The sequence below is a fragment of the Agelaius phoeniceus genome, chromosome 26 (assembly GCF_051311805.1).
Source record: "Agelaius phoeniceus isolate bAgePho1 chromosome 26, bAgePho1.hap1, whole genome shotgun sequence".
Lineage (NCBI taxonomy): Eukaryota > Metazoa > Chordata > Aves > Passeriformes > Icteridae > Agelaius > Agelaius phoeniceus.
Window position 1 is genome coordinate 2,260,184 of NC_135290.1, and position 15,943 is coordinate 2,276,126.

At 45.3% G+C, this 15,943-nt stretch overlaps 1 protein-coding gene across 8 annotated transcripts in view; it reads right to left on the bottom strand.

Moving 5' to 3' along the window:
* ATP6V0A1 (ATPase H+ transporting V0 subunit a1) overlaps nt 1-14,664 on the bottom strand; it is a 30,875-nt gene extending 16,211 nt beyond the window's left edge. For 5 of the 8 annotated variants that reach the window (XM_054649882.2, XM_077190871.1, XM_077190873.1 and 2 more), the window contains exons 1-13: nt 14,509-14,664; nt 14,188-14,329; nt 14,003-14,081; nt 12,985-13,082; nt 12,357-12,485; nt 7,970-8,073; nt 6,192-6,318; nt 4,865-4,947; nt 4,148-4,241; nt 2,640-2,852; nt 1,902-2,052; nt 1,571-1,710; nt 10-167 (exon numbers count right to left, since the gene is read on the bottom strand). In XM_054649882.2, the coding sequence (XP_054505857.1) occupies nt 10-167; nt 1,571-1,710; nt 1,902-2,052; nt 2,640-2,852; nt 4,148-4,241; nt 4,865-4,947; nt 6,192-6,318; nt 7,970-8,073; nt 12,357-12,485; nt 12,985-13,082; nt 14,003-14,081; nt 14,188-14,304 (1,493 nt within the window). In that variant the 5' untranslated portion in view covers nt 14,305-14,329; nt 14,509-14,664. The remainder of the gene's footprint in view (nt 1-9; nt 168-1,570; nt 1,711-1,901; nt 2,053-2,639; nt 2,853-4,147; nt 4,242-4,864; nt 4,948-6,191; nt 6,319-7,969; nt 8,074-12,356; nt 12,486-12,984; nt 13,083-14,002; nt 14,082-14,187; nt 14,330-14,508) is intronic. The other 3 variants (XM_054649884.2, XM_077190872.1, XM_077190870.1) reach the window with 1 other exon arrangement.
* Between the last annotated feature and the right edge of the window lie 1,279 nt (nt 14,665-15,943).

Sequence of the window (15,943 nt, forward strand, 5' to 3'; positions counted from 1 at the left end):
TTTACTCACGACCAGTTGGCTTTATTAAACATGGGCCTGACGCTCCAGGAGGAACCAAACATGTTGAGGGATTTGGAGAAGCAGTCATTGTAGATGAGGCCTGTGTAGGTGGAGAACAGCCCCATCAGCAGGATGATGTATCGACCACTGAACACCATGTTGAACATCTGGTGTAAAAACCCAAAAAGGAACAAAAAGTCCATGAGAACAGGGAATGCTGGAACCCTGGATGCTGAGAATTTTAAATTTTCTGTGCTGAAAGGCACTGACCCACAAGAGAACACTGCATTTGACTTGAGGCTGTGGAGAAGGCTTCCAAAATTGATTAACAGCATTGGGATTATGGGTGTGTAGCTGGTTAGAAGTGTGTGATACCACAGGGTGGAAAACTTAAAGAGTTTGGTGATTTAGAATATAGAAATAAATATGAAGCAAGATGGAGGTTTTAGGGTGGAGACAGGTTGTTCCTCTTTACCTTCTTCTTCCTTCTTCTTCATGGGTTTGGGTGGTATTTTGTAATTGGACAGAAAAGTCCACATTGCAGGCTTTGAGTGATCAGTTATTGGGTTAAAAGGGAAAATAATCCAGGTGCTATTTCTTAATTGGATGGTTTAGTCTTAAAAGATCTTGTAACAAGAGATTGTTGGCCATTTTGTGCCTTGCTAATGAAGGGCTGCAGAACTCGGGGTTGTGAGACTGCAACATTGATAAGAAACAATAAACACCTGAGTCTGAACATGAACTATTGTCTCAAGTGCCTTCAATGCCAATCCCGATGGAGGTAGAAAAAACAAGCAGGGAACCAACAAGGGAAGGTCACTCCTAAAGCCAAACCAGGGCAATCAGTCTGTTGTGGGACAAACATTTGCCACATGAACCAAGAGCCCAAAATCTCTGTTTACCCTTGGCAGGGATTAAGGGTGCAAGAGGGAGCAGAGCAGCACAGATAATGAGGATAAAGGGGCAGCATGGATCTCCACAGGGGACCCAGGAGCAGCTGGAGAGGACAAACTGCACTGCCTGATGCAACTCCCAGCTGGCAGCAAGAGTTTGGAACCAGGAGCACAGACCCTGCCAATCTCCTCCAGCCCTGCCAGTGTAGCTTAACTCTGGTTCAGCTCCTGTCAGCCCTGAGCCAGCAAAACCAACCTTGAGCAGCAAATAGGAAAAATGCCAGGGATGGGATATAAAAAATGCCAGGGATGGGATATATATATATACAGGAACTGGAAGTTTTGCAGTGGCTAAACCCCACTACGATCCAGCTAAATTTGGGGTGATTTGTTTACGCCAGCTTACCTACTATACTTGATAATTTCCTTCAGACAACTGAAATTAATAATTTCTTATAAATATACAAAAGGAAAAACCAAGGGAACTCAATACTTTTATGAAATTACACTACTTAGTGTGTGTGTGTGTGCTCTTCAGGCTTCCCAGCTTGTCCACGTGCTTCAAAAATTCCAAGGGAGGAGTAATGGGCATTGTCAACTCAAGGGGAAAAGGATGGGAGTAAACCAAGCTGCAACTCTGTTTGAAATGCAGAGCTCAGCACAATCTGCCACTTTACCTCATTGTCACTCTTCTGGGACAGAATCCTGCTCTCCCTCACCACCATCCAAACAGCAATCAGAGTCATCAGGATCCCATGGCCAAAATCCCCAAACATGACAGCAAACAGGAATGGGAAGGTGATGATGGTATAGGGTGCTGTAAGGGAAAAGACAACATTCCCAATTTAGCAAATATAATTCCCCCGTTTCCACTCTGTTACTGAAAGCTGATGAGTCTCTACTAGAATTCTCTATTAGAGATTTCCACACAGGACAGGCAATACAGATAAACATCACAACTAAAAAAATTGAGACAGAAGTCTTGGACTTTCCTGCGTCTGAATTTACCTGGATTTATCTCCCGATATGTCCCAATGCCATAAGCATCAACAATGTTTTGAAAGCCAGAAGTAAACTTGTTCGTTTTGTTGTATGTGGGTGGGGTCTGATTGGTTTGCATCCTGTTTAAAATAGATGGGACAGTGGATCCGCTGTGCTCCTGTTAGAGAAAAACAAAGGAAAGATCAGCAAACCCACCCTCAGAGCATTGGAGGATGAAGTCCAACACAGCTGTCCCTGTTTGGAAAACTGCAGGCTTGAGTGTTTGCAGTGTGCTTGCACAATGAGACGCTGCAGCAGCTCAGGAAGGCTGCCAGGATTCCACTGCTCTCCACCTTGTGCAGCAGGAGTTAAAGGTGAATATTGTGTAGGACAGACAAGAAAACAAATCTTGCAGGTGGAAGGATTTCAAGAAACTCAACTCTCTTGACTGTATGAGCAGAGGGTGAGTTTGCCAACATCCTGGAGAGCTCCTCTATCCAGACACCAGGACTACAGAGCCCAGCCAGGGTAATTAAGCCTCACACACAGTAAAATCCTCACCATTCCAGCCTTCACCTGAACCTTAAGCTTCTCTCAACGTATTTGTTACTTCTTTTCTCTCCAAGCCATCATTCCTGCATGCTAAACAAGCTGTCCTCTGTGATTCCAGCAGCCCAAGGGGATGGTGCTCAGAGGCTCACAACACAGAAAAGGCAACGAACAAGGAACCCATGTGGTGCTGCCACAGGCACAGCATTTACTCACAGTGCCTCTCCTGAGGGCAAACTGGATGGAATCCAGGTCAGCAACAGGACACCACACTTCAGCAATCAAGCACTTCTGTGTCACATCGATGTTGCACAGGTTCAGGGTGTGGTAAATGGCCTTCATCTTCCTCACTTTGATGAACCACACGCGGATGTTTTTAGCAGCTGCCTGCAAAACCCTCTGCCGGTGATCCTCAGTTTGGTTCAGCACCTTTCAGACAAGCAGGAGAAAGACGAGGCCAAATCATGGACCAAAGATCAAGGTGCACCAGCAAGAGAAGCTTTCCCACAGAGGATGAACCACCAGCCTGCTCTCCCACCCCATGCCTGCAGTCTGTGATGTAGTAATTAGCCCCCACAGTAATTAGCTGTGCTGAAAAACTTAACAGCTTTTTCCAGGGACACTTTGTGATTATTTTCCTCTTTCAGCTCCAAGGTCAGTGGTTATTTCAAACACTTAACTGTGCCAAGATCAGAGGGAACAGTTTTACCTCCACCCAGGTTAAAAGAGCAGAGAAGAGTTCTGCAAGTAAAGGGTGTGCTGCCTTGAAAAAACACACTAATTACCCTGAAAGACTTGTTTACTGAAGGGAACAGGAGAAAGTGTTTCCTACTGAGGGTGTTTTCCAACTGGAACATATCAAACTCAGGCCAAGTCAGATTTCCAGAGTGGAAAGTCTTAGATTGCAGGGAAAGTGAGGACAGAAGGCACATGCAGTTTACAGCAGTTACATTGCTTCTGAGTTCCTGTCTTTAAAATATCTTAAAATATCTTTTGAGCTACACTGCACAACTCCCCACTTGAGACAGTTTCTGTATCAAATAAGTAGGTCATATTCAACCCTTTTTCTTTTTAGCTTCTGAACTTTTCTCCATTTTTGTTTCAAATCCCTTAAATCTTTCTACATTATCACATACTGCCTTTCTTCCTTGAAGCAAGCACAAGGTATTTCAGAGGTGGCACCCACGAGATCTGGGCACTAATAACATTTTACCAACACCCAGGCTGCTGCACAAGAGATTAGTTGTAAAGCAGAAGCTCTTCAGGACAGCACCATGTGAAAATATAAAGACAGGCAGAAAAAGGAAGAGCTAAATTAATGTTAACATTGTTGCATCTCAGCTTGAAAAAAGTTTAAAGGTTTCAAAGTACTTGCAGCTGAAGCAGGCAGTTACACAACATGCTCTACGGGATCTCCCTACATGAGTTCCTCTTTTCTCCCTGGTATGGAGTTCTCTGTAATTATTTCTTTATAATAAATTGCTTAACCCTCCACCCATCCAAAATCCTGACACAGAAACAACTGAGCAGTCTCCAAACACCTCTCTTGCACTGCTGGTCTCAAGCTAACTGAAGGTGAAAACATGGTCATGTCACAGGGACAAAATCCTCCTGTTTTAACAGGATCCAAAGTTTCTCAATATAAGTTTCAACCACAATATAAAAAAAAAACCAAACAAACCAACAACCAAGCAAAGAAAGCTCATTGTCCCCAGTTATTTTACCATCTGAAGATCATCAATTCTGGTGTTGACACCAGAAGCCATTTCCTTCCTCTCCTGAGGTGTTTCTGGGCATGGGTAGAGGGAGGCCCGGAACCTGGAAGACAGGGAAGCACCTCAGTGACAGAGATGGAAAGAAAATCAATCACTCAGGGGTGAGCCAGAGGCACCTTGAGAGAAGTTTCTGATCAGCAGAGACTGCCAAGCAGAGCTCCAGCCCCTACATCAAAGGGGGCCAATAAGTCAAAACAGAAAAGTAGAAGTGCTTTAGGCCAAAGCAGAAGCTGAGTGCTAAAGAAAACAGAAGTGGGAGAGAATCCTCTGCTCCCTGTGCTGCCAGTGTCTCCAGGCACTGTCACAAGGCTGGGCAGCCACCCAGCTGAGGGGGGGATGCTGCCACACCAGTGCAACTGCTGACAGAAGCAGTCCTTGTTGTCTCCACTGTGAGAATATCCCACTGATGTCCATCAGGCCTGCCCCAGAAATCAGCACTGCCTTGGTTTTTTGCATTCCCTAGCACAGCAGTTGTGTACTTTGAGCATTACAGGCTGGGGAGTGGCAAGTGTGACTGTACAATGTGTTTCAGTTACTTCTGGCACATTTAATATCTGCTCCTGCAGCCACTGTGAAACAGGGAGTTGAGAAATATCGATATAAAGTCATGGCAGTGTGTTTCAAATAACTGAGAGCTGCCCAGCTCTCAATTACAGACTTTCATACCCTTCACAGATCTTCTTGACTCTGTTCTTCAGCTGGTCACCTTGGAAGAAGATGATAAATACAGACTTGTGCACGTAATCCCCCTAGAACAAAGGAAAGAATTGTAGAAATTAGCATTGGCTAATTACCAGAATTCTAATTTTCCTTTCACTGAGTGTGTCCATCAGAGCTCAGATATGCACAGCAGGTTAAGGAATGTTCCTGATTAACACTGAACAGTCACAAGGAGGGCAATTTTCTCAGCCTCAGTACAGAATACTTGCACTGTATTTGTGTTCACTGAAGCAAAATGCCCCAGGTTATCCATTATTGATTCTATACAATCCAGTAAATAGGAAAACCTGGTAAGATCTCCAAAAATAACAAAGATTTTATCAGCACTTAGTGCAGTCAGCTCATCAACAGAATCAAGCCAAAAGGGTGAATGAAGATAATAAAATGTGGATTTTAACCAGTGTGGTTCCCAGGGAGACCAGAGGCACATTCCTTGCACAGCTGTGTCCGTGGGGGCAGCCAGGGCCCCTTTCCTGCATTTGTTGACAAGTTATTGTTCTACCTTACTTAGGAAATTTTAACATAATGTTTCAAGAATAATTACATTAGGTGTAACCTCAATTTAAGGAAGTTCTGCACAATAAGAACAAAGTCTGTCCTAGCAGACAGATGATTCCACAGGTCAGCTACCAGTGTTTGGGGGGACAAGGGAACACATCAGCCTCACATGAGAAAGAGAGGCTGTTACTGAGCTGAAACCCACGACCCTGAGATTAAGAGTCTCATGCTCTAACTGAGGTAGCCGGTTGCAGGGAGGGGCTGTGTGGGTCCCCCTTTTGGAGGTTTTCTCCCAAATTTACCCTAAACCAGGACAAATTTTGGCGCCCAACGTCAGGCTTGAACCCATGACCCTGAAATTAAGAGTCTCATGCTCTAACTGAGCTAGCTGGTTGCAGGGAGGGGCTGTGTGGGTTTTCTTTCTAGAGAGGCCCCCTTTTGGAGGTTTTCCCCCAAATTTACCCTAAACCAGGACAAATTTTGGCGCCCAATGTAGGGCTCAAACCTACGACCCTGAGATTAAGAGTCTCATGCTCTAACTGAGCTAGCCAGTTGCAGGGAGGGGCCATGTGGGTCCCCTTTTTGGAGGTTTTCTCCCAAATTTGCCCTAAAATGGAACAAGTTTTGGCGCCCAACGTGGGGCTCAGACCTACGACCCTGAGATTAAGAGTCTCATGCTCTAACTGAGCTAGCTGGTTGGGGGGAGAGGCCATGTGGGTCCCTTTTTTGGAGGTTTTCTCCCAAATTTACCCTAAACCAGAACAAGCTCCCTCACCGTGACGGGGTCCTCCAGGGGGTTCTCGATCTCGGCCTGGCGCAGGAAGACGTTGCCGCGGCACACGCGCCACAGCATCCGCTCGAAGGTGGGGATGCGCTCGCGGTTGATCACGCCAGCCACGAACCTGCAGGGGAACAGCACAGCCTGAGGGGCTGCACCTGAACCCCCCCACAGCCAGCACAGCTGGAAACTGGGGGCTGGCACCACAATGAAAGCTATAATAATCCTGTTTTAATGTTAGTTCTTGAGGAGGGCTGTTGCATTCGTAGTAAGTGAAAAATCCCTTCACCCACAATTTTTCTCCTGGGAAGCTGAGAAACCTCAGAGAAAATGAAAACAATAATTATCTGATTTGCTTCTCCTGTGTTTTGCTCATTTGGAGTGTGTTTGGAGATTGTTTACCAACAGGTGGTTGTTTCATTGGTTTCATGTGAATTGTTTTGACTTATTGGCCAATCAGGGTCAAGCTGAGTCAGGACTCTGGCAAGAGTCACGAGTTTTCATTATTATCTTGTTAGCCTTCTGTAAGTATCCTTTTTATAGCATTCTTTAATATAATATAGTATCATAATATAATAAATTAGCCTTCTGAGAACATGGAGTCAGATTCATCATTCCTTCCTTCGTCTGGGGGCAACACAAATAGAACAGAGGGCAACGAGGCTGGTGAGAGGCTTGGAACACAAACCCTGTGAGGAACAGGTGAGGGAGCTGGGGGTGTTTAGCCTGGAGAAAAGGAGACTGAGAGGTGAGCTTATCACTCTCTACAACTTCCTGAAGGGTAGCTGTAGTCAGGTGGGGGTTGGTTTCTTTCTCCAGGCAGCAGCTGACAGAACGAGAGGTCACAGTCTCAAGCTATGACAAGGGAAATATAGGTTGGATACTAGGAAGAAGTTTTTTACAGAAAGAGTGATCAAGTACTGGAATGGTCTGCCTGGGGAGGTGGTGGAGTCACCATCCCTGGATGTATTTAAGAAAAGCCTGGATGTGGCACTGGGTGCCAAGGTTCAGTTGAGGTGTCAGGGAATGGGTTGGATTTGATGACCTTGAAGGTCTCTTCCAACCTAGTGATTCTGTTAATTCTGTGAATCAAGCAAAATGGAAGGTCCTCTAAACACACAGAGGTAATACACAACAAAACAACTGCACTACAGCACAGGCTCTGTTTTTTAACAGAATTAAATAGGCTTTAAAAAATATATAAATCACTGCTTATAGGAGATATTCAGACATCCAGTTTTTAGCCTTCATTCCCCTACAGTCCTGGTACACTGGCTGCAAGGGTTACAACAGCCATGGCTGGCAGTGACTATGTCCTGGCCTCAGACCTCACTGGACCAAACCCCATGTCCAGATAAAGTATTCCACACGTACAAGGAAGCCTGGAAGCAGCTGATAAAGAGGATGTAGAACTATACAGTTATTTCAGACCATTATGTGCCCACAGTAGCTACAACTTTCAACAAAGGTCTGAGGTCTCAGAATGTCTGAGGAAACAAACAGATAGGCTTACACAGAAGAAACTGGGTTAACTGTTTGGTGCAGAGAGAAACTTGAGAGAAACAGTTTGTTAACTGCAGAGAGAAACTTGTGAAACACAAACATAAACTGGGAAGTGAATATTTCCTTTTCCCCAGGAAAAGAGCAGAGAGCAACAGCCAGTTTTAGATCAGCTTTCATCTGCTTGGTGTGGAAAGTTTCCACAGCTGTGCTCAAAGCATTGGTGCTTCCAAAGGCTGATAATCCCTGATCCAGCAATCCTGAACTGCAATTACCCGAGTCGGAGCGGGGCACCTCTTCCCATCTCACTTGGCTCCAGGAGTGAAGAGGATTCCTCCAACAGGTCTGGATCCGCCATCTGCTGATGATGCAATTCAGCCTGAATTCACAAATCAATTAATATCTAATGAAACCAGTTAGTGGCATGCAGGGAATGAGGAGCCAGGAGATAGTTGTGGGAGACAAAGAAAGAAAAGAAGAAAGGAAAGAAAAGGAAGAGCAAACGTAAGACAGCAAAAAGAGGAACAAGATGACTGAAAAGACAGCAAGAATCACAAATGAAAGGAGAAAAACAAGAGGGAAAATGGAATGGCTCAGCAGGGCTTCCATACAAGAAAGGCTTGAGGATTGTTGCAACAAAGGGGTTGGTAGATATATAAGTCTGAAGAAAGGCAGAATTCAAAAAAATAATTCAAGTTTAAAACACAAGTGATGTTCCCAAGAACCATTTTTAATGGCACAAACCAGAGAAACACACTTGACTCATGTATTTCCCCAGATATTAAATTAATTTATCCTTATGGTTCACCATCAGACACAAACACGAACAAACACTGCCAGAGCAGGCTGGCAACATGGTTAATCTCTTGGCCAGCAAGGCACTAAAACAGGACAGTTTTACACTGTCCTTCTCTGCAACCAATTTGCAGGCTAAAATTCTTAGGAATATGGCTTGTAAGTGTCAGAAATTCAGGTCAAAGATGCTCAAATCATATCCTCTTGTGTGCCATCTTCACACTTGTTCAACCCCGCCTCACATTTAGTTCTACCTCTGCAGCTTATATCATTAAATGCCAAAGATTACAGTTCCTGAGCACAACCAGAGGGCCAAAGTCTACCCTCTGTGCAATGCAGGAGGTCTTTTCCACAAAGCCATGTAGGGAACTTGTTAAATCACACTGGAAGGCAGAGTTTGACCCAAGGACACATCACACCCACACACACACAGAGCACAGCCTTGCAAAACCTGTGGCAAGTGCAGTGACTTAGCCCCAGTCTCTGTATTTGGGCAATAGTTGTGTCAGAGTGAAAATCTCCCCAACACTTTACCTGCTTGTCAAATCAAAGTGTTTGCCATATACAAGAGAGTTTTTGCAAGGCTGACACCAAAAGCAGCTCAACTGCTTGTGCACACACTTGCTGCAGCTTGGGATGTTACATGAGGGAGGGAGCCCTTCACTCGGCTTGGAAATGCAACACAGGAATTCCTGATCCTTTCAGCTTAAAGGAGACTTGTTGCAACATCAAAAACTGAATGGAAATTCAGTTCATAGAGAACACAACTAAAATAAGAAAGTTTGGTACCTGAAAATGAAACACACAGACCAAACATCCGAGTGACTGTTTGACATCTCGATTTCAGGATGTTGAAGAACAGTAAGTTACAATTGTTAGAGGCTTGTATTGTATTTCCAGTAACCAAGACACTGTTTGTGATAATCTTTTGTGATGTGCAGCACATTTTAGCAGATGACTCATGAAAAAGGAAGGATAATGTGACACCTTTGGATTTGCCTCACCTGAGAGAGAATTTGTTATATATGTTTAAAATTAACTTGGCCCATTTGGACTACGTGTCCTTTATTCAGGACAAGTCCTGCTTAGAGGGGGTGGAATTACAAAGCAAAACAGTTTAAAATAAATGTGGATTAGACTGTTTAACTAAAAGAAAACCTTCTTCTGCAAGGATTATTTGCATTACAAACTCCATGTTTCTTAAATTCATTTCTCAACAACTCTGATTTGATGAGCACAATGATTCTAGAAAGGAAATGACACAGCAGCAGCAGCTCTGCAGCAGGAAGGATAACTAAAACACTGCTGGGGGATTTAATAGAAGTAAAAAATTGAGACTGTGTGGAAATGGAAGAACTATCCAGTTCCAGTGCAGGAAAACAGGATTCTGGGAAATCTACTTTGAATATGAGTTTTTGCCAGCAATGAGTGAAATGTCGGAGTAATTGTGGAGTAGTTTTTACTAGATAAGGTCGTTCAGGTTTGGAATCTCCCGAGCATTTCCATGACAGCAATCAAGAAGCATAATACAAGAGCTTTCATAATTGAACATTTTAAAATTGCTTATTGATCCCCTGATCAGCATCCAGATCAGCACCTTTAATCTCAAAAAAGGTTCATTTTCTCCACTGATGATTGCAGTCCTGCCCTGTGACAGTTCTGGATGCCCAGTGCAAACCCATACAATTCAAGCCCCTTCCAGATCACAAACAGGACAAAAATCAACGTTCACAAGAACTAAAAAGGATTCATGTCACCATCTATTAACCCAGAGCCAGACAGAAGTGACAGATGCAAAGCAAACAGAGAAAAGCAGATGGCAGAAGAGTCAGAGGGAGGAAGAAGGGACTGCATGCCATTAACCGTTACTTTTCCAGTCTTCTTTTACGCTCACACTCTGGGCAAAGCTCTCAGAGAAATCTCCAGCTCAAATGGCTCTTCATAAGCAAGGACAAGAAGACTGAGAAAAGGAGCATAATCATCAACATGGTGTGTTGGAACAAGAAATGGCTGCTTGGGCTGGAATGGTCACAGGAAGAACAAGGGCACGTTTTGCCACCCTCCCTCCCACCGTGTTCAAAGTCTGGAGAGCAAAAGCCAGGCATGAAGGAATTGGAGAGTCAGCCATTTCTTGTGCAACTCATTACTATGAATAACACAGTCTTAATTACAAGTTATTGTAGTCTTCAAGTGTTGAAAGTGCTGTGCAAGGGCAGCATGGAGGAAGTTGGCCACTCTGGGATGGTGAGCAGAGGCAGCTCTGGGCTGCTCAGGCTCCCCTCAGCACAAAAAGCTGAGGCAGGTTTAAACTGTCCACACTTACATTTTACTGAACATCACCTGTGAGCTGTTCTGTTTGCTTTTATGTAGAGCAGCACATGTTATTTGGGGTGTTTTGTTTTATCACTACAGAAAAATGTTAAGAAAGAGAAGCAGGTCATATCTAAGCTTTCTGTGGCTGCTTTGTGTAAGGCTGTGGGTGACCTGCCATGGACTGTTTAGAAAATTGATTTTGATCTTTAAATTTAGCTTGATCCCACCGCAGATGAGGAAGAGCAGTGGGCAGAGAGGACAGTAATGAACAAGACCAGGTTGGATGGGGCTTGGAGCAACCTGATCTAGTAGAAGGTGTCCCTGCCCATGGCAGGGGGGTGGATGGGGGTGAGCTTTAAGGTCCTTCCCACCCCAAACCAGTTTGGGATTCATTCTTGATATAGAAGTGCTCAGCACTTGGTTTTACATGGTTCTCAGAATAGGCAGTGCTACTTTAACACGGGAAAGTACTGGATTATCAGGTTAATCCTGTTTGTCCAAGGGACACTTGTAAATGAACATCCAACACTCGAAGACAAAGGGGTTTTTTGTACTGAAACCAACCCCACAACCCAGCAGCCCTCACACCAGCAGCACTGTCTGTGTCAGCAGTGACTATGACTGGCACAGCACCAACCTTGGTGCCTGAACAGGCAATATCTTGTGCCAAAACAACAAAAAACAAACTGTTAGATAAATGGCCTGAAGTGTGCAGGAGTCCAGCTCCACTTGACAATAGCCCTTGTAAAAACCAGGAGCCATTTCCGTTAAGAATTCTTTGATCAAATCCTGAGATTAGAGGAAACAGGACATCTATTCAGCAAAAACATGTCCTGAAAAACACACAGGAGCTCTCAGAGAGAACTGCCAAGACTCTTGAGATACTTCAGCTTTACAAGGAAGGGTTATGTCTTCTCCCAAGCAGGATTTATGTCAGTGCCATGAATGACATTGGAGAAGCTGCTCTCAGGTCCAGTGGAAGTTGCCAGTTCCTGGCCCAGATGGTATTTGACAAAATGTCCAAGACTTTAAATGTCAGCTTTGCTCCACAACTGACCTCTGAAAGCTTCAGGGTTTGATCAAAGGCTCAATTAATTAATTACTTTATCTATTACTTCAGTGGACTTTGTATTGTGACCCTGATAAGTCCCCACATAAAACTTTAAAGGCTGAAGAGAAATTCAGCTCCATTTTAAGTCCTCTGCACGTGCACCAAAGAAACTCTGACCCACTGGGGACAGTACTCATTGTAGCACCAAATTCTGGGGCTGTTGATGTGCTTTCAAAAGCACTCACATCTTAATTATTTTACACAATTCTTAGACAAACCATTGCTTAACTAGAACAAGCCCAAATCAGCATTGTGGGAGGTAAATCATGGGTAGCTCTGTGTACTGCATGAAAAATGGAAAACAACTTGTGCAGCTTTCTCAAACAAAGCATAAAATGACCCTGCTGTCCAAAACAGCAACTAAAACATATTTGAGAATAAAAATGGTAATTTCTGTGAGAAGAACCAGCTCCCCAAGTGTTAAACCCCACCGGTATTCTGACCTCATCAAAAAACTGCTGAGTTTTACGCAGTATAAACTTTAATTCTGTCAGCTCCAAGAAGTTTCTCTTCAGAGCCTCCTGGTTGGTGTTGATTTCTTTCAGTTCATTTTCAATTTTCTCAAAGTTTGCCTGGAAGATGTGAAAAGGAGAAAGAAAAAGGACTTAATTCCATAATTAAGTGCTGTTCAGTCTGTCAGCACACAGAGGCAAGTGAGATGCTTCACATCCCCACCCATTTTGCATTTTACAGGTTTTACAGGATTTACAGGTGCATGTCCAGCCTGCTGTGGCACAGATCCACATCTGCCACATCTGCAGACTTTTCACACTCAGCCAGACTTTTATGGACTGGATTGATCGAGTTTCTTCAAATCAACAAAACTGTGATAAACTTTATGATCCACCACCATAAACCATGTGGTTCCAGCAGTTTTTGGCTCATTTCAGTGGTGAAATTCCTACTGAGGACTCTCTGTTCTGTATTTGGACAATGTGAGCTGGCAGAGCTGCTGCCAGGGACAGCTGGAGACTGAGTTAATGTCCCCCTGCCACTAAACCCTGCAAGCATCAACCCACAGAGACAATTTCCCCTGTTTCCATCCAGAATCAAGTCTTAACACATCATTACCTCCAGGTCAATCATGTCACGTGGAAAAGGCACCTCTGGATTTTCACCTGTGTCCATGATAGGAATATTTGCCTTTTTAATCTCCTTCTCCACAAACCCTGCAGAGACAACATTCAAAGTGTTAATTACAGATATTTCTGTGTCCAACAGTTCCCCCAAACTGCACTGGCCCCAGCAGCAGCTGATTCCTTCCTCTCCTATTCCAAGGTGTGTTTTGGCCAGAATTATCTGTCCAGGGGGAGGTGAATCCCTGGAGGCAGTGAGCCCTGTCTGTGCCCTCACCCCTGTGAAAAATGTGTATTTTATGATTGGCTTTTCGCAAATGTTTAAATGAATATTATGTGTGTTGTGTTAGAAAGTTATGCTGTATTCATTCTCTTAAGTAGTAGTGTTGAATACAGTTTTAAGTTATAACATAATGTTAAAATATAAACTGTGTATGTGGGATAATTTTTAAAGAAAGGAATGAGGTACTCCCACTGAGATAGCAGCCACAGGACACCTGAATCTTCCAGAGAAAGAGAATTTATTGTTCCATTAGCAGAAAAAACTCACTTCTTCCCGCCTTGAAGATACTTTTGGATTCAGAGGAAGAAGCTGACACTGCCCAGACAGAATCCTGTGTTTGAATGGAATTTATGCACCATGTATGAGGTGTATGAATATGCAACAGGCTGTTGCTTTTAAGGGTTAATCCTCTGTTAACATGGGTCCTTTTTTGAGCTTACTTTGCCCAGAAATAGGTACCTGGACTGTCCGTAACTCTTTTTTTTATTGTCCCATATTATCCTAATTGTCCAAATTTTTATTACTCTAGCTATATTGCTATTTTTAGAACCATTTTATTACTATTAAACTTTTAAAATTTTAAAAACGAGTGATTGGCGTTTTTAACACCCCTCTGCTCTGTTCCAAACGCTGCCTGCAGCTTCAGCCTGCTTTCACTGGGTTTTTATTTTTACTTTTTTTAACCAAAAGCTGCAGAGTCAGAGGCACATCCACCCCAGCGGGAACGTACGGAGCTTTCGGTCCATCTCCTCGCACCGCCGGACCTCATTGACGAATTTTCGGTGGAACACGTTCACGTCGGGGTTCAGCTGCAGGGAGAGACACGGCACTCAGCAAACGCCCGCCCCACCGGTCCCGGTCCCGGTCCCGATCCCGCGGGGCTCCCGGTGCCGCCACCGCCCCGGGGACACTCACGTCGCGGAACTGGACCTTGCCCAGCTCGCCCAGCTCGCTGACACAGCAGTAGGCGGCCTCGGACTGCAGGAACAGCTGCGCCAGGGTCATCTCCTCGCTGCGGAACAGCTCCCCCATGGCGGCGCCGCTCCCGCCGCGGCCTCTGCGGAGAGGAGCCGTGAGAACCGGGCCGGGCGTACGGAGCGAGGCCTTCCCGCCTCCGCCGCCGCGCCACGGCCCGGCTGCACCTGGAGCCCAGCCCGGTGTCCCCACCCCATCCAATCCCATCCCGTTCCCATCATATCCAGCCCCGTCCCGTTCCGTCCCGTTCCCCGCCATTACCTGCCGCCGCTGCCGCCGCCGCCGCTGCCGCTGTCGCTGTCGCCGCCGCCGCCGCCGCCGCCTGACCCGAGCCGGCTCCCGTCCCCGCGTCACGCGCACGTCTCCTGGAGACCGCGCGCGGCCCCGCCCCGGAGCTGATGATAGAGGCGGGCCCCGCGCGCCGCGGTGGGTGACGTCATGAGCGGCGTCGTGACGTCATGGGCTCCGTCGTGACGTCACGGCGCAAAGAACACAACTTGTTTTTTAGACTTTTAAAAGTTTAATAGTAATAAAATGGTTATAAAAATAGTAATATAATTAGAGTGATACAAATTTGGACTATTTGGATTTAGGACAATATGAGACAATCAAAGAAAAGAGCTACAGGCAGTCTGGGTACCTTTCTGGGCAAAATAAGCCCAAAGAAGGACCCACGTTAACAGAGGATTAACCCTTAAAAGCAACAGCCTGTTGCATATTCATACACGTCGTACATGGTGCATAAATTCCATTCAAACACAGGATTCTGTCTGGTCAGTGTCAGCTTCTTCCTCTGAATCCTGACAGCGCCTTCAGAGCTGGGTGAGGCAGGAAGAAGTGAGTTTTTTCTGCTAATGGAACAATAAATTCTCTTTCTCTGGAAGATTCAGGTGTCCTGTGGCTGCTATCTCAGTGCGAGTCCTTTCTTTAGAAAAAAAAGTATCCTACATAGCATAGTTTCTATTTTAACATTATGTTATAACTTAAAACTATATTCAACACACTACTTAAGAGAATGAATACAGCATAGCTTTCTAACACAACACTTATAATATTCATTTTAACATTTGCGAAAAGCCAATCATAAAATACCCATTTTTCACATCTGCTGTGGGGCCACAGGGTGCAATGCTGTGATCCCAGCACCACCAGGCCCAGTTCAGTGGGCACAGCGAGCAGTCACGGGGCAGGCACGCTGCAGGGAAAGTGCTGACTGCTGTGGGCAGTGTCAATGAACAATGTCCCTCTGCATCTGTGGGATGTCGGGGTTGCCCAGCTGGATCGTTTCAGGGAGGAGCCCAGTGGCAAAGGCTGACAGCAGGCTTGGCCTGGCAGGAGTGCTGAGGGTGAATACACCTGGCCAAAGCTGCCACCTTGCCAGTGTGCCCGCAGCCTTCCCAAGTGGCAGCTCTGGCCATGGGCACTTGGCTCCCTCTGGCTGAGCCAACCCCAGAACAAGAGAAGGCTCTGGCCCAGGGTCACTCCCAAGATCTGAGCTTTTCCTTCTCCACATTCCTGCATCTGGGTTATTGCAAGGCCTGGTGGCACCTTCCATGTGTCCCTCTGTTTTGAATAATTTAGGGGTTTTACCACTAAATCCACAAGTAATTTGGGCTTTGCTTACAAGCAGGGTCGTGCATTTAAAGTCTGGTGACAGGACCTGCAGAGGGCTCAAGGATTGCAGAGCTGGGAGAGC